Source organism: Phocoena sinus, chromosome 20 (genome assembly GCF_008692025.1).
Source record: "Phocoena sinus isolate mPhoSin1 chromosome 20, mPhoSin1.pri, whole genome shotgun sequence".
Lineage (NCBI taxonomy): Eukaryota > Metazoa > Chordata > Mammalia > Artiodactyla > Phocoenidae > Phocoena > Phocoena sinus.
The window spans coordinates 2,215,719-2,233,763 of NC_045782.1; the positions used below are offsets into that span (position 1 = coordinate 2,215,719).

General features: G+C 53.3%; 1 protein-coding gene across 1 annotated transcript in view; it reads left to right on the forward strand.

Moving 5' to 3' along the window:
- Positions 1-4,678, forward strand: part of SPECC1 (sperm antigen with calponin homology and coiled-coil domains 1) — a 254,519-nt gene extending 249,841 nt beyond the window's left edge. Inside the window, 1 exon segment of the mRNA XM_032616185.1 lies at positions 1,556-4,678. Coding sequence (XP_032472076.1) covers positions 1,556-1,645 — 90 coding nt within the window. The 3' untranslated portion in view covers positions 1,646-4,678.
- Positions 4,679-18,045: the final 13,367 nt, after the last annotated feature.

Here is an 18,045-nt window from a genome sequence, read left to right on the forward strand (position 1 = left end):
GCCTGCTCATTGCCAACAAAATGAGGGGGAAACAACAATAAAACATGGAATGGTGACCCTTAATTCTGGTAAAACAGCTTTCAATCAGTTCAGGACTTTTGTGGCACGAATCCAACAGAAGGAAGCAGTACCGCACAGAGGAGATGCTCGTTGCAAAGTCTGTGTGGTGAAGAAGGGACCACAGTCACATGCCATGCACTGAGAGGACAGGGGATAGTCATTCCCCTGGACAGTGCACGTCTGCTAAAATGACACAGCACAGGTGTGTGGGAAATTGTGTATGAAAAGTGTCAAAGCACGGGGCACACAGTGACGGAGCGTGTGGGACACAGGTGTGCGTTCAGAGGTAGCTTGGAGAGGTGGGAATCCTCTTACAATAATGGAATCGCGGTGACTCTTTTCAAAACTTTTGTTATATTGAAGTCTAGTTGATTTACCATGTGTGAATTTCTGCTGTACAGCAAAGTGATTCAGTTATATACATATATACATCTTTTTCATATTCTTTTCCATTGTGGTTTATCACAGGATATTGAATACGGTTCCGTGTGCTCTACAGTAGGACCTTATATCCATTCTATATATAATAGTTTGCATCTGCTGATCCCAACCCCCTCCTCCTTGGCAACCGCAAGTCTGTTCTCTGTCTGTGAGTCCGTTTCTATTTTCTATATAGATTCATTTGTGTCATATTTTAGATGTTGGGGGTAGGAGTTTATTAATTTATTTGCTGTGTTGGTTCTTCGTTTCTGTGTGAGGGCTTTCTCTAGTTGCGGCAAGCGGGGACCACTCTTCATCGCGGTGCGCGGGCCTCTCACTATCGCGGCCTCTCTTGTTGCGGAGCACAGAATCCAGGCGCGCAGGCTCAGTAGTTGTGGCTCACGGGCCTAGTTGCTCCGCGGCATGTGGGATCCTCCCAGACCAGGGTTCGAACCCGTGTCCCCTGCATTAACAGGCAGATTCTCAACCACTGCACCACCAGGGAAGCCCTGTGTCATATTTTAGGTTCCACATGTAAGTGATATCATATGGTATTTGTCTTTCTCTGTCTGACTCACTTCACGTAGTATGGTAATCTCTGGCTGCATCCATGTTGCTCCCAGTGGCATTATTTCGTTCTTTTTTATGGCCGAGTAGTCTTCCATCGTATATATGTACCGCATCTTCTATGTCCATTCCCCTGTTGATGGACATTTAGGTTGTGTCCATGTCTTGGCTGTTGAGAATAGTGTTGCAGTGAACATTGGGGTGCATGGGTCTTTCCGAATTATGGTTTTGTCCAGACATATGCCCAGGAGTGGGATTGCTGGATCATAGGGCAATTCTTATTTTTAGTTCAAAACTTCTTTTAATGTGCATTGTCATGTTGTTAAAAGATGGGAGAGGCGGGAGGTCAAGTCTCATGTTTCCTAAAAGGGACAGCATCTCTTGAACAAACGGGAAGGAAAAGCTTTTCTTTTCACTAAGCACCTTTAGCACCGGCTGGGTGTTGCCTGTACCTGCCGGCTGCATGGGAAGGCCTGTGGCCCCCTATGACCTCTGCCCTCTCCCGCAGGAGCTCAGTGAGATGCTGCACACAGACCGGCCCGACTGGCAGAGCGTGATGCAGTACGTGGCCCAGATCTACAAGTACTTCGAGACGTAAGTCTGGAGGCAGTGCTTGCTGCTCGTCCCTGCTCCGTCCACCGCCCAGCTTGCCCAGGGCCAGCACACACACAAGAAACAGCCAGGTCCACAATGCCCACCTTGAACGCCGACGCACGTGGCCCGTAAGTGGAGGGGGGCCACGCTCTCTTGGGCCCCCCTTCTCCGCGGGAGCCCAGCGGTGTGTTCACTGGAGCTGCCCTGAATCTCACGACAAACAGCACTTCCAAACCCCACCGTCTCTACTACAGATGCTGGCTTCTGCCTCTATAAAAACTCTCCACTTGACACCTCCCAGACCCCTCCAAAAGAAAAATGCCCAACAAAACACAAAAAGAGAAAGTTTGCTCTCAAGCAACCCTGAAACACATGAGCGCCCTGCGTCCTGGGGAAAAGACTTGCGTCCTCAGTAAGGACTTCACCACCTTTAGGTCTCCTGTCCCTTATTTGATTCTTTGGGTGGAAGATCAAACTTGAGATGTAAAGGAGCCCCTGGGTAGTTTGCTAGGTGTCCCTGGGAGGGACAGGAGGGTGTGTGTCTGGGATGCAGTCACACCAGGACCCCATGCTCAGCGGCGGCGGACGGGAAGCCTCCGTGACTGTCACCTGCTCCGAGTGTCCTGCACGTATTCACGCCCCATCCACACCCACACGTTTGCCCCGCACGGAACCTGACAAAGTCGCTCAGACAGAAGGCACTGGCCTGTGCTGGCCGGGGTCCCCGTGCTTTTGCACAAACAGCTGGAGGACGTGTACTTCTTGGGATGCTGGGCAGACGGCGACGTAAACAGTATTTCAACTCTGGCTGTGGTTTTAGCCCTTCCCCAGGCCGCCTACATTTGCACGGCAAAGGACGCACTGGGGGCAGGCAGAGCCGCCTGGGGTACAGCTGAAGGAGGCAACTCGGTTTCCCTAGAGCCTGCAGTGACCCTAAGCGGCAGCAGAGCCCTCTCCAGAGCCGCCCTCCGCCTGGGAGGTGCAGGTGCAGGTAATCACCTGGGCAAATAAATGAACATTATGTAGCAAATGAGGTTCACCCCGGCCCAGGGGGATCCCGCAGCTGCTGCTTACATCAGCGCCCGTCGACCAGGGTCCTTCCCACGGCCCCAGAGCCCAGGGCAGCTGGCGCAGTACTCCCTGCAGGCTGGTAGGAGCCCTTGTTCGTAGCCGGGGCCCCATCGGTCCCTGTCCTGGGGGCGGCTGAGCTCGGCCCTCCCTCCCGGCCGCCTTGGAAGAGGCATCCGGGTCCCACACGGCGCCTGTCCCTCCACCTCAAGCTGCCGAGGCCACTGGCTGGGGTCCTTCTGCAGGGGGCTCGTTGAAAACACACACTCCTCACCTGCCCCGGCGTGGAGTCAGAGTACTGGGAAAGGGACCAGGGTTGAGTTCTGTATATTTTCAAAGTCCCCGAGAAGCACTGAAAGGAGAGAGTCTGGTGACGGTGGCCGTGATGATTTGTCTTCACGTGGAAGCTGGAGGCACCACCCGGACAGGTGTAGCTCTCGCCTTCCTGAGGGGCGGTCCGCTGAAAGATACTCGTGGTGTCTCCTCATCCCCCGACCCTGCCTTGCTTGCTTCCCCAGGAGTGGGGTTGGGACGCTGCTGGTTGTGTGCAGCCTGGGGTCACCGTGAGGCTCCGTGTGGGAGGGGCCTGGGCGCTGCGGTGTCCTGTCTTCAGTGATCACTGAGGGGGATTCGGAATCAGCACGGAGCCTCTGCGGTGGAGGTGTTGCTGTTTCCCCTCCCCCCATGCTGGAGCTGCTGCTGCCTTTAGGCTAAAAAGAGGAGAGGAGGCCGTGTGCAGTTTGTTTTTATGGCGCAAAGAGGTTGCCTGACTGCTTTGCAGCAAGAGCACCGTTAGGGCACAGGGCACCTGTGTCCTGCCCGCAGGGACAGCGGTGGCGCTGGGGCAGGTCTGGCCCTGCGGGGCCCGGGGGTGCCGGCTCAGGCCTTTCAGCACTGCAGGGTCGGGGCGGGGTGCAGGGGGCCGCCGCGTAGGTCAGGTTTTAACTGGGGAGCTCGGAGCACAAGGTGAGTGTGGAAAACTTGAGAACACACGGTGTTTACTGTCAGCAAACCGCATCCTCCCCAGTTTTCTGTCCTGAGGTTTTCAGAGGTCACAGTATCCGTGTTACTTCCCATCTTCCTTCAGCCAGTACTCTGTCACTTAAAATTATTTGGTGGTTCTACAGATCCTTTTTCCAAAAAATGTATTATTTTTATACACAAGATAGATGCAGAATGCAAGACCCCCCCAAGAGTGGAGGAGTTTTGTTTTGTTTTGTATTTTTAAAGACATGAAGAGAAGTCCATGGTTCTTTGCGTTGAGTTGTTTCACAGCTGATGGTGGCTCCACGGGCCCTGCCCACAGGGCTCGGTGTCTGGGCAACCAGGCAAATTCACCCACCTCCCATTCTGTCCCTCCTCACTTCAGAAACTACGACGGTCTTTGGTTTTCCTTCTTCACCCAGCTGTTGTTTTATAGCTTTTGTTGATTCCACCCAGAGGATCCTGAGCGGCTCATACCTGGCGTCACGGTCCCCAGACCCACAGGCTGCTTTCCCAGTCGCCCCCCACGTCCCCGCTGAGGGGACAGGCACCGCGCTGCCTGGGGACAGAGGTCTCGGTCGTCAGATACAAGCCCCTTTGCCAAATCCAGCCCTAGTTCTTCCCAGCCCAGAGCTCGAGGGCCATTTGAGAGGAGCTGACCAGTGACGTGCAGCGAAGGACAGGACCCAGCAACCTTTTTATAAAGGATTTTTAATATCGCGTGTGCCTGGCATCACTGCGGGTTTCACTTCTCCGACCCAGGTTAGAGTTGGGCTAAACCTGTGCTGTCCCGAATAGCTCAGTACCTTCGACTGCATGAGTGGAATGCAGCAGTGCGTTTGTGGCCTCATTTCTGCCAAGAGCACAGACCGTGCCCAGCGCTGTCAGGACGCAACAGAGGCGTGTGTAACTGAACGTGGACGCGTGCGATGTATGGCTCTGTAATGTTTCTAATAAATATATTTTGTTTCTGTCTGACTGTGAATTTGTCCCAGTGACATTTATTGTTACTGTTTTCTCAAAGTGCCAGGCTTCCGTTCAGTCTGTTTCCAAACTGGCATCTTCGCGTCCCTGTTCCTCACTGGGCCGTGGTCCCCACTGCAACTGCCGGGGGTCACCAGAAAGGACTGGGTCCTGACACCCCTTGGCCCCCTCCCCTGCACGGCCCCTTGCTGTGACTGCGGTTCCCCGGGGGCCCCGCCCTCCAGGGCCTCACGGGGTGCTGCAGAGCTGCTTGGACGTGCCCCCTGGCGGTGGGGGGCAGGAGAGGTTATACCGAGATCGCGGAGGCAGAGTGAACACGAACTTTAACAGACCGGGGATGCTGCTGTGTGCTGACACCAGGACGCTGAGCGAGCGATTCGTCAGGTGACGTGTTGTCTTCGGGCACCCCTCGGAGGCCATCCTTCATGGTGCCTTTGGGGACCAGCCCTGCCCACAGGAGAGGACAGAGGAGAAGCCTCTCCACCTCCCCCTCCTCCCGCGGAGGCCCCACGCGCTGGCCTTTCCCTCCTGGGGGACTCCGTCTTCCCAGGACAGCACAGCCTGGGATGAGGGTGTGACAGGCCCGGGGCCAGGACGGTGGCCGCCAGCCACTTCCTCTGCTGGGCCGTCAGTTGCCGCGTGACGCTGCACCCAGAAGATACCAGGCTCCCCATGTGATGACCCAAAGCCGTGTCAGCGGCTCAGCCCGCATACGTGCGTGCGCGCCCACACACACGGACGCGTGGACATTTGGTGGATGGCCAGTGCCTCAGCCGTTGCCAGTCATCCCTGGACCTTGGGGTCCAGCGGGGAGGTTCCTGGTCTGTGGGCCTGGGCCCCTCTCTGGACGAAGCACAGCCCGTGTGTGCTGAGTCTGCTCCCGGTGGGGCTGACCCACAGCCCATGCTCCTGGTGGTGTCTCGTGACTCAGCCTGGGTGGCTCTGAGCTGCCCGTGGGGTCTTGGCCAGTGGCCAAGCACCACCACCTTCCTGCCGCAGGGCACTCGGCTCCCCAGGGCAGAGCCGCGTCTTCATTTGTTCAGATGACAAGATCGGATGTATTACAGGGCCAGGGATATTTTCAACCAGTCTGAGCTTGCAGTCCTGTGAGCCAGGGTGTTAGACCTTATCTCCTAGACCAGCTCATGCCCCTCAGGGTCTCAAGACAAGCTTGAAGCTGTGCACTATGACTTCCTTAGGGATCTTTTATTTTGAGGGCCTATAGTTTTTATCTGAAGTCTTAAAAATGTTGAGAATTCTACATTCCCTCCACAGCATATCAGTGAGTTTCATATAAAGATGGTGACTTTTCCCCTAAAAAAATCTTTGAGTAACATCAACGTGCCGGCAAGGTTCATCACCTCATCCTAAAGCCATGTCCCGTGGTGTCGAGAGCCCACAGGCCTGCCTGCGAGTCCGGGGAGTGAGTCGAGCTTCGGGGCGGCGCGAGTCCAGCTGGAGAAGCACAAAACTGGCCACAAAGGTGAGCCACAAATTGTGTAACTGCAGGCATCTGGGAATAGAAAACCAGGGAGCATGGTGGTCACCAGCCTCCTTGGAGCCCCTATCTACACGTTTCTGGAAAGGTTCTCCTCTGGAGCTGTTTGCACATGGCAGTGTGAGGAACCAGGCTGGATTCCAAGAACATTTGCTGGCCTTCCCATCCTCCAGGTTGAGTCAGCTGGAACCCACCTGCATTTCATTGTCTGTGTCCCCAGCCCATGGAGGATTCCTCCCCTACTTCAGACAATGGAAAACTGTCTCCCAGCAGAGAGCAGACTCGTGGAGCCTGGGGATTTGGCAAATCTGGATCGGACCTGGACCCAGGCATCTTCTCCCGCCTGTTCACTGTCTAAAGCAGCAGGCACTCTTCCTTAACTTGCGGCTCCAAGCCTGCTGCACAAGAGCAGAGATGTGGTGAGGTCTCTGCTGTTGTGAGTGGCTGTGGGAGATGGTACCCTCAGCAGCGGCAGCATTGCCGCCTTTGAAAGGGAAAGTCTCTGACGATGAAACCAGAAGCCGGAAGATGCGTTTCCTGCAGTAGTGTAAATGTTGTTTTAAAGTCACAGTTGTTATTAAAATACATGTTCAGTACAGAAAATACCAAAAAGTACAAAGACAATACAAAGCTCTGGGCATCACATCAAAAAATGGGTTACCAGAATTAACCTCCTTTTGGTATTTTATTGGTACACTTATGGATCATTTAGGATTGGGTTAACCTGTAAGGGATAGAGAGACCTGAGCAATACTGTCTTAGGTAAGAAACTACTTATTTCTCACCAAAAAGAGAAAGAAGTCCAGAGGTGGAAAGTCCAAGGCTGGTATGCTAGAGTCATCAGATCCTCAGGGACCCAGATCCCTTTCCACTCTGACATCCCCGAGGAAGTAGCATTTGTCCTCATGAGCTAAGATGGCTGCCAGAGTTCCAGTCATCACAACTGCATTCCAGGTGGCAGGATAGAGGAAGAGTGCCCTGTCCCTTTTAAGTCTTCCTAGAAGACCCATTTAACACTTTCACTTATATTTCACTGGGCAGAATTTAGTCTCGTGGCCACACCTAGCTTCACAGGAGGCCAGGAAAAGTAGTCTTTTAGGTGAATAGCAGTGAAGCTGGCTAAAAGTTAGGGAGGGGAAGAATCAACATTGTGTAGGCACCTAGAAGCTTCTGTGACAATGTATACACTTTTTCATCTTAAAGTTTAATTCTTTGAATAGGTTCAAAAACGTATTTTTAGTTGGCTCAAAAATGTAAAAATTATGAAAAGATATACGGTGAAAAGTCCCTTGTCTGCTCAGTCATCCCTCCCCTCCCCTCCCCTCCCTTCCTCTCCCCATACACAATCTCACTGGTAACCGTGTTATCAGTTATTTTGTGTATCCTTCCTGAGTGTGTTATACAAGCAGGTGTGAATATCATATGCTCTCCATCTTTTTAACCTGAAAGGTATCAGGCTAGGCACATCTGCATTTTGCTTTTTGTTTTGTTTTGTTTTCCCCTAATGATGTCTCATGGAGACATTTTCCCGTCAATACAAAGAGAGCATTCTCACTTTTTGTTTCTGCTGTCTGGTGTTCCACTACGTGAGGGTAGCATAAATTATGTATCTGCTCCCCTGGGGAGGGGTGGGGTGACTGGATGATGTGTCGTACAAACCAGGACCCTTCCAAGAGTGCACGTGGGGGTGTCTGTTACTAATTACACTGGAGCAGAGGTGTAAACTGTCCCAGGCAAACTGGGGCACAAAGTCACCCCACAAGGATGAACATGGGGGTATCAGTCGCAGTGCTTTGCAGTTACGACAATGCTGTACATTTTAATGTGTACGTGCATAGATGGCTTCATCTGAGTAAGTCTCATATATATGATCACTGGGTCAGAGGGTGCCTGCATTTGTGCTCCGGATAGAAGCTGCCACTCTGCCTCCATGGGAGCTGGACTGGCTTCTCTCATCTTTACGGCCTGGCCCACAGAGCATGCTGTCAGACCGTTGGATTTTTGCCCATCCTAATAGGTGAAAAGCGGCATCCGCATTTAGTTGATTTTTAAAATTGTTTTGGCCATGCTGCGCGGCATGGGGGATCTTAGTTCCCCCACCAGGGATGGAAGCCGCACCCCCTGCACTGGAAGCGTGGCGTCTTAACCAGTGGACCACCAGGGAAGTCCCTGAATTTAGTTTCAAGGTGCATTTTGTTGTGAATGAGGCTGAGTATGCCTTAAAATCCTGTTTGTGTTCCTTTCCGTGTGACGTGCCTTTTCGGCTCCTTTGCCCATCTTTTTCTTACTGGGTGTTTAGAAATCTCATCTTGGCGCTTTTGGTGCGTGAGAGAGATGATGTTGGTGATCCGAGATGCAGATGGTTTCCCCGGCTGGTTGTTTGTCTTTGCTTATGACGGTGTGTTGGTTTTTGCCACGTAGGAGTTTTTTATTTTTATCTTTTCTTTGATGCCTTTGGATTATAAGTCAAAGCCCTTCCCTGTTCCAAGGTTATAAAGGAGCCCTGTTATGAAGGAGTGCTTCAAAGTTTTCTTCCAGAACTTTCTTCTAGTTTAAATCCTTGGTTCATTTGGGATTTACCGGGGTGTTCATGTGGGGTATGGATGCATATGCTTTTGAAAAGTACGTTTACTTTTTTTCCGTAGTAATACAAGCTCACGGTTTAGTTACCTCCATATTTATAAATAGTAACTTACACTGCCCTGTATTCACTGTATCGATTTTAAATGTGTTTTTATGTCACATGAGAATTTTAAGTCCTGCACCTTCACCCCCACATCCTTTGTACACAAATGTCCATCAAATCTGTCCACTGGGTAGCAGGTACTGGGTACTGGGATTTGACCATGTTCTATTTATCTCCTTGTAAAAATGAATTAACTTTTCCTTTTTCAGTAAGTGACCTGATTTAGTCACTGTGACCCCCTTTTCAAAAGTACAAAAACCAGAGCTTCCTTGGTGGCGCAGTGGTTGAGAGTCCGCCCGCCGATGCAGGGGACACGGGTTCGTGCCCCGGTCCGGGAAGATCCCACGTGCCGCGGAGCGGCTGGGCCGGTGAGCCATGGCCGCTGAGCCTGCGCGTCCGGAGCCTGTGCTCTGCGACGGGAGAGGCCACAATAGTGAGAGGCCTGCGAACCGCAAAAAAAAAAAAAAAAAAAAAAAGTACAAAAACCAGACAGATTTGGGGTTAAAGCATGGGAGACGGGGGAGCTCCTTATGTTTTTCTGCAAGGCATTTATTTTTTTCTAACTACTCGCACAATCTTACCGTTTGGAATAGCTGGTTGCATTTGTCTGTGAGTAAGTGGTAACCTGGTGTTTGTTTTCCTGACTTGAATGCTTTCACTGTTGCATCTGAGCAACCCTAAGAGTCATCTGCAAATATTCCACGTGGTTCTTCTGTGCCAGGTGCTGTGGCTGCAGTTGTGAATGACACAGACTCGGCCCAGGGCAAGCGAGAAGCAGAGGAATATACAAGATGATGGTGTAGATAAGCACTAGGGAGAAACGCAGAGCAGGGGGAGAGAATCGGGTGGCCGGTGAGGGCAGGTGCTGTTCTAGGAAGGATGGACAGAGAAAGCCTCTTCGAGTAGGTGATAAAGTTTGAACAGATACCTGAAAGATATGAGAGGGAGTCTTATGAAAATGGGGGGGGGGGTGGAGCTTGATAGGCTGGGAACAGCGTGTGCAAAGGCCCTGCGGCAGGAGCGTGCCACTTGTGTGTGGAGGGGCGTGTGTGCGTGTGTTGGGGGTGTAGCAGGGGGGCCAGCGTGGGCGGCAGAAGGTGGAGGTGACTGTCTAGGAGCGGGAAGGAGTAAGAACCTCCCAAGGTTGTCAGAAGTAATTGGAGCATTCTGAACATGGTCTAACTTACATTCTTAAACATCCTCTTTGGAAGTCAAGCAGAGAAGTGATTGTGGTGGGACAAGAGTGTAAAAATAAAATAAAGCAAAAATAATAAAGCCTGGCAAGGAGGTCAGGTGAGCGTTGTGGGAGCTCAGACAGGATGACAGCAGGGAAGGTGGAGAGGAGCCGGCGGGTTCGGGTCAGGTTTCAGGCAGAGGCAGCGTGCGCTTGAACCGCTGTGGGGAGAGGAATCTCCACGGAGCGCGGTCGTGTGAGCCGGGCACCTGCTGAACCTGAGCTGGAGAAGGCCCGGGGAATGAGCGTCAGGCTCGAGACGCCTTTTCGACAGCCAAGTAGAGGAGTTGAGTAGACAGGAAACTACAGGCCCCTGGAGCCCAGGAGGAAAGAAGAAAACCCCAGGAGGACAGTTCCTGGTCCTCCAACACGTGGCCTCTGCGGAGGCCGAGGGGCATCTTGGAGGCCAGCGACCGGAGAAAGAGGAAGTGGTGGGCCAGCGCTGCGAGAGGTTGCGTCAGACGAGCACTGAGAGTAGACCATTGGATGGGCAAGACTTGCGCAGCTGGTGACTTTACAAGATGGTTTCAGGAACGGGCGGGACCCGCGGCCTCAGAGGTGAGAGAGAGGACACAGGAGGAAGTCGGGGCCCGAGCCCTCGCTTGGGACGAGGTTGGTGTGAAGGGCAGATCGCGGGAAGGGATGTGAGGTTAGGGAGGGATGTCGTGGTCATTTTCCTTTCTTTCCCCTAAAGGATGGAAGGATGCAGCCCATTTGCCTGCTCGTGGGGGACAGTCTGGAGCCGGGCGCAGGAACTAGCGGAAGAAGCGGGCTCCTGGGCGGCGAGGGCCCGGGCGTCGGGCGAGGCCGTGCGTGGGCAGCGGCGGGGAGTGCTGTGAAATCCCACGCGAGCTCCGGAGGCCAATGTGCGGAGGCCCAAGCAGTGGCTGTTTGCCAACCTGGGTGGACACGTGTCTATTTTCACAGCTGGTGCAGCTGGACGAGGCCCAGGAGATGGGCTGGGGGTGGGGGGATGGCTGAAGCAGACGTTCTGGAGGTGATTCGGGTACCAGTAGTGACTCTGAAGCAGGATGACGAGGGCACAGGTGGTTCATGTGGGTCGGAGGGAAGAGTGTGGACCAGGGAGACGGAGGCGGAGGATTCGCGGAAAGTCATTGTTGGAGCTGCCGGGAATGGTGACATCTGGGGAGAGAAGGGCAGGGATGGGGCACGGGTGTGGGCGGGACACAGACTAACCGCCTTCCTGGAAGTGGCTGGAGGGTGAGCAGATGGCCGCAGGCAGAAATGCTTCCTTACTGTGGACGTGAGCCCAAATCCGCCCCTTCTGGAGAGAGCGTGGGGCAAGCCGCCCTGGGGAGGGTCGGGGCACACGGCCGCTTCCCTGAGAGCAGGAGGACGACGGGACACTCAGAGAAGAGGCCGAGGATTTGGGGCATCTTCTGGTGACACCATGAGTTCCCAGCGGCCTGGTAGAAATTTGGGGGTCAGGAGGAGGCGGATGTTTGGGTCAGACGGGGGGATGTTTGCGCTGAGTGGGGATCACAGCAGTGGGCAGTGGAGGGGGACTCCCGCCAAAACCCGTGGAGTCGGGGGCACCTCCTGGAGCAGTCGGCGCAGCGGATCCCCCAGGAGGGCCCAGGAGCCCCGGGCGGACCCCAGGATGAGCCGGGCCTGCCCTGCATCCCAGGGAGGGTAAGCAGCAGATGTGCTGATCTCTGCCCGGCTCCTGGGGGCCGGCCTGGTCAGGGGGCCCTTCCTCGTGCAGGAGGCTGAGAAGCATTTGCTCAGCGCCTTCCATCCTGTCTCAGCAGCCGCTGTGGTGCCCACCCCTGTCCAGCAGCCCCATTCCTGTAGCCAGAAGGTCTGTCTACACAGTGGAGTATCATCCAGCCTTTAAAAGGGAGGAAATCCTGACACGTGTGCAACGTGGATGAACGCGGAGGGCGCTGTGCTGAGTGAAACAGCCAGTCACAGGACGAGTACTCTATGTCTCCACTTGTATGAGGTCCCTGGAGTCACCAAATCCACAGAGACAGAAGCTGGGATCGGGGAGGGGGGGGGGTCGGGCTGGGGGAGGGGGAGTGGGAGTTATTTAATGGGGACAGAGTTTCAGTTTTGCAAGATGAAGAAGCCCTGGTGGTGATGGCTGCACAACGATGTGAACGTACCTAATGCCACTGAGCTATGTACGCTTAGATGTGGTTAAAATGGTTTAAAAGAAAAGTCGATGTGGGGAAACTGAGGCTGCCCTGTGGCCTCTGGGCCACACATCAGACCAGAATCTGGCTCCTGACCCCAACGCAGGAAGAGGGATGGGGTGGGTGGTGACTCAGATGCTGAGCGCCCAGGGGCCACCTGGTGCCCCTCAGGAGGGACGTGTGCCCCCTGGAGACACCTGGGTCCCCAGGGTGGTAGATGCAGCGGGCAGGTGCGGGGGGGGGGGGTGGCACCTGGGCAGCGGCCCAGCTCGTGAACGCTCACGACGGCAAGCCCAGCCCTGTGGCTCTCCCTGACCCCAACCTCAAGTGCTGGACCTCAAAACTATCATTGAAACAGCCCAATTCGGGCTTCCCTGGTGGCGCAGTGGTTGAGAGTCCGCCTGCCGATGCGGGGGACACGGGTTCATGCCGCGGAGCGGCTGGGCCCGTGAGCCATGGCCGCTGAGCCTTGTGCGTCCGGAGCCTGTGCGCCGCAATGGGAGAGGAGAGGCCCGCGTACCGCAAAAAAAAAAAAAAACGCCCGATTCTTCCCTTTAGAGAAAATAGCGTCTGCCGAGCTCCCTAATATTCACCTGAGTGTGCCGCTCGGCCGGTGCCCCACAGCGCTTGTTGGGAACCCGAGTCTGACCCACAGAGCAGAAGAGGCTGAGAAAATTCTGAACAAGACAACAAAGGAAGACAGGTATCAAGACGCCGTAAAGACAGTGCTTTCCAAAAGTGTGGTACCGGCTGGGAAGAGAGGGCAGTAGATTCCTTCATCAGATCGGAGTCCAGAGATGATACGGCTCAGGATGGGCACCTGCGCCCTGAGCTGAGGGAGGATGACATCGCCGCGGTGGGGGTGGGGGGCACCTGGCTGCTGTGTTGGGATTGGGGGCAGCTTAGATCCATCCTCCTCGAGGGAGACACAAAACCCAGAAGAGAGACTGGCACGCTTCACCACATAAAATGAAAAGCTTCTGTTCAACAAGACACCGTAAACAAAATTAAGAGATTAAAAACAGACTGGGGGGAAAAAACAGGCTGAGAAAAATATTTGCAATACATCGCAGGCAATACCCAACAGTCACTATGTAATAACCATAATACAAAGAGCTCCAAAAAGAGAAAACAATCCAGTCAAAGAAGGGATTCACAGGCAACGCTTAGAAAAAATGAAAAGTATTAGTAAGAATGAAGGGAAGCTCGACTTCCCTAGAAAGTCATGTAAAATAAAGCAATGATGACGTCAATATTTACTTATCCGATTGGAAGAAACAATGTTGGTGATGTTCGGTTTGGGCACAATTATGCAGAAATGGATGCTTTCATACACTGTTGGTGAAGGATGAATAAACAGGATCTTTCTGGAGAGTGACTTGGAGATGTTAGTATGTTAAGTCTTAACATTAAATGTTAAATATTAATATATAAACCTCTGATACAGTGTTCCCACTTCTGGAAACTTAGCCCAGAGAAGTACTCATGGATATTCAAGAAGGGCTATGGACAAGAGTAACAGCAAAAATAAGGGGAATAAAACAGGAATTTCCATGAATAGAAGAGTGATGAAAACTAAATTGTGTGTGTCCAATAGTATGGAATACCGGGCATCTTCAAGATAGACTGGGATGAATGTGTTGTTAGAAAGATGTCCGCGAGATAGTTGTTAAAAACAGGTTTCTTGACCGTGTGGGTGGGGTAAGTCTACTTTTATTTTTTAAAAATCTAGGAATGTATATCAGAAAAACAACCCAATCCAAAAATGGGCAGAAGACCTAAACAGACATTTCTCCAAAGAAGATATACAGGTTGCCAACAAACACATGAAAGAATGCTCAACATCATTAATCATTAGAGAAATGCAAATCAAAACTACAATGAGATATCATCTCACACCGGTCAGAATGGCCATCATCAAAAATTCTACAAACAATAAATTCTGGAGAGGGTGTGGAGAAAAGGGAACCCTCTTGCACTGTTGGTGGGAATGCAAACTGATACAGCCACTATGGAGAACAGTATGGAGGTTCCTTAAAAAACTAAAAATAGAACTACCGTACAACCCAGCAATCCCACTACTGGGCATATACCCTGAGAAAACCATAATTCAAAAAGAGTCATGTACCAAAATGTTAATTGCAGCTCTATTTACAATAGCCAGGATGTGGAAGCAACCTAAGTGTCCATCAACAGATGAATGGATAAAGAAGATGTGGCACATATATACAATGGAATATTACTCAGCCATAAAAAGGAATGAAACTGAGTTATTTGTAGTGAGGTGGATGGACCTAGAGACTGTCATACAGAGTGAAGTAAGTCAGAAAAAAAAACTGTATGCTAACACATATATATGGAATCAAAAAAAAAAAAAAAAGAAGATGGTCAGAAGAACCTAGGAGCAAGACGGGAATAAAGATGCAGACCTACTAGAGAATGGACTTGAAGATACGGGGAGGGGGAAGGGTAAGCTGGGACAAAGTGAGAGAGTGGCATGGACATATAGACACTACCAGACGTAAAATAGATAGTGGGAAGCAGCCGCATAGCACAGGGAGATCAGCTTGGTGCTTTGTGACTACCTAGAGGGGTGGGATAGGGAGGGAGATGCAAGAGGGAAGAGATATGGGGACATATGTATATGTATAACTGATTCACTTTGTTATAGAGCAGAAACTGACACACCATTGTAAAGCAATTATACTCTAATAAAGATGTTTAAAAATATTTAAAAAAACAAAGATAATAATAGTACCTACATCATAAGATTGTTGTAAACATTGAATAAAATATGTAAAGTACTCAGAAAAAAAAATCTATTTATGTATACATGCATATGTCCCAGTTCACTAATTCCAGGTTGCGTACCCTCTTCACGTTTTCCCAGGATATGTCATCACTAGCATTTTTTTTTTTTTTTTTTTTTTGCAGTACGCGGGCCTCTCACTGTTGTGGCCTCTCCCGTTGCGGAGCACAGGCTCCGGACGCGCTGCCTCAGCGGCCATGGCTCACGGGCCCAGCCGCTCCGCGGCATGTGGGATCTTCCCGGACCGGGGCACGAACGCGCGTCCCCTGCATCGGCAGGCGGACTCTCAACCACTGCACCACCAGGGAAGCCCCATCACTAGCATTTTTGATTCTATAATATATGGCACCATATTTGTATAAGCACAGAAAAATGTCTGGAACAGTACTCAAAACTGTGCACCACGGGGGTGGGGGGCAGGATCAGGGAGGCTGGGGAGGGCACTTTTACTGTCTTAAACACGTCTGTGAGTTTAAATTTGTACTGTGAGCACATGTCATTTTTGCTGTGTATGAAAACAACACGTCAGCAACAGAGGTACCAGGTACAGACTTGGCCATGGTCAGCCCCACCAGATGTCATCCTGAGCCGCTGGAGGGCCGGTTTTACTTTTCAACCCTGGACAACCTTTATTCTTAAGGGGGTGGCAATTCTCCTTTCGTGGTTTTTTCATCTTCCCCAGAGTCCGAGCTGTCATCCCCGACAGCAGGAAGAGCACAGCTGGAGCTCTGTGGAGTGGAATCTGGAGCAGGTGCTGGCGGCCGGCTGCGTCCGTGGCCTGTGCAGTTAGGATTTCTGTCCTGGACTCTGAGTAACAGGAGGTTGGAGAGGGATGCGACCTTAGAGGGCACTGGATTCAGCTTTCTCATCTCATGATTTCATCCCTGAGGAAACGAAGGTTCAGAGACGTGAAGCGATGGTCCCAGTCCTGGCCCTGCCCTGGAGACTAGGCTTCGGGGTCCCAGCCATCGCTCTCTCCCATGGGGTTCTGCTGAATGTGTGAGCCAAGAACTAAGATCCCCTTGACCCAGTATTTGTGTAGCTCTGAATTCTGTAGGACTCTTTGACGCAAGTCCCAGAAAACATGCACAACGGTGGGGACACTTGCAGGGGTGTTGAACAAGAAGTCCAGATGTAGTTCTCGGGGTTGTTCGTGCTGTTCAAAAGATGTGATCAGGGACACAAGCCCTTTCCTCCATCACCTTCAGTGTGTTGGTTTTCACATCAGGTTTGTCATCTCATGGTTGCAAGGTGGCTGCCATAGCTGTAGTTACATGTTTTCACAAAACAGTGGCCAACGCAGGAGGGGAGGAAGGAGGTCGGAACCTCACTGCCTAATCCCCCTTCCTTCCTGTTGGCCAGGGTTAGTCACGCGCCCATCCCTTAGATCAATCACTGGCAAAGGGGAAAGGGGTCATTTGATTGGCTTAGACCACTCCTGATTCATCCTCTGGTGCGTGCATGTCATTGCCACCTGGGGTTCTGTTAGCAGCCCAGAGAGGGGGCAAGGAGCAGTACTGCCATCTGCTTCTAACCCTTGGTAGTGAGAGAGAAAATCCCCTATAATAACTTCGCCCAGCCGGGACATCCACTGTGAGTGCTTTTGGAGAACTTGTTGCCCCTGTTGGTACATAGGCAGGCGATACTGGTCATGCCTGACGGAGGCTGAGGGGCTTTGTTGTTATTATGGCTACACTGAAATAGAGTTCACGTGCCATCTGATCCGTTCATTCATTCATGTATTTAAACGGTGACTTTTAAAAATTAATCTATTATTTTTGCCTGCGTCGGGTCTTTGTTGCTGCACGTGGGCTTTCTCTAGTTGCGGCGAGCAACTACTCTTCGTTGCGGTGCACGGGCTTCTCATTGCGGTGCACAGGCTTCAGTAGTTGTGGCTCGTGGGCTCTGGAGTGCAGGCTCAGTAGTTGTGGCGCACGGGCTCTACAGCGCAGGCTCAGTAGTTGTGGCGCACGGGCTTAGCTGCTCTGCGGCATGTGGGATCTTCCCGGACCAGGGCTCGAGCCCGTGTCCCCTGCACTGGCAGGCGGATTCTTAACCACCGCGCCACCAGGGAAGCCCCTGACACTCTTCTTAACTACCTCGTCAGGTGACTGCAAGCAAAGCACGTGGGGTGGGGGCCAGGCACGCCCAGGTGTGCTCTGGAATGATGACGCTGTAGGCGAGGACCCCGGAGCATCATGGAGCAGGGTGCGGGGACCCAGGGCAGCGATGGGGGTGGATGCTGGGAACAGGCAGTGAGGCGGGACCACCGGCCGCGACTTTGGGGTGGAGAGAAGCGAAGCTCTGGAGGCAGAATCGGCAGCACCGCGTACGGATGTGTCTGTGGGGAAGGACGGGGGAGGTTGTCAGCGGCCGCCCTCCCTGGGTGGGCGAGGCTGCGAGGGGTGGTAAGGTCAGTCACTGAGGCCCGGGGCGGGGGCGGGGTGGGGCACGGGCCTGGGCAGAGCCGAAATTGGAACAGCTGCGCTTGGGCCCGGGCTCTCCTGGGGAGACCGACAGGCGGCAGGGGGCGCAGGCCGGGCTCTCCGGAGGCGCCGGGGCTGCAGGGGAAGGGTCTGGGGATTCAGTTAAGGGTCCCGTGTGAGGCCTTGGGGCCTGAGCTCAACCGGGGTGAACAGGGGGCCGAGGCGGCGCTGGGGGCGAGGATGGGGAGCCCGGCCCAAGGGACGGGCCGCGCCTCCCCGTCGTTCTCGGGCGAGCCCTGCCGTCCAGCGGTGTCCGTGGTGTGCGTTGGGGAAACCCCGAAGCCTGCAGGTCGTCGCCTCGCCCGGCGGCGGCGGCGCGGGGTCCTCTCGCGGCAGGTCCGGCCCTGACCCCCAGCGCGGGTTCCCGGGAAGGTGCGAGCGCTCGGACCGCCCCGCCGGGTGGGGCGCACGGAGCGCGGGGCCGGCGGCGGGGCGGAGGGGGCGGGCTCGGCCGAGGCACCACCCCCGCCCCCGCGCCGCCTTCGTCCCGCCTGCC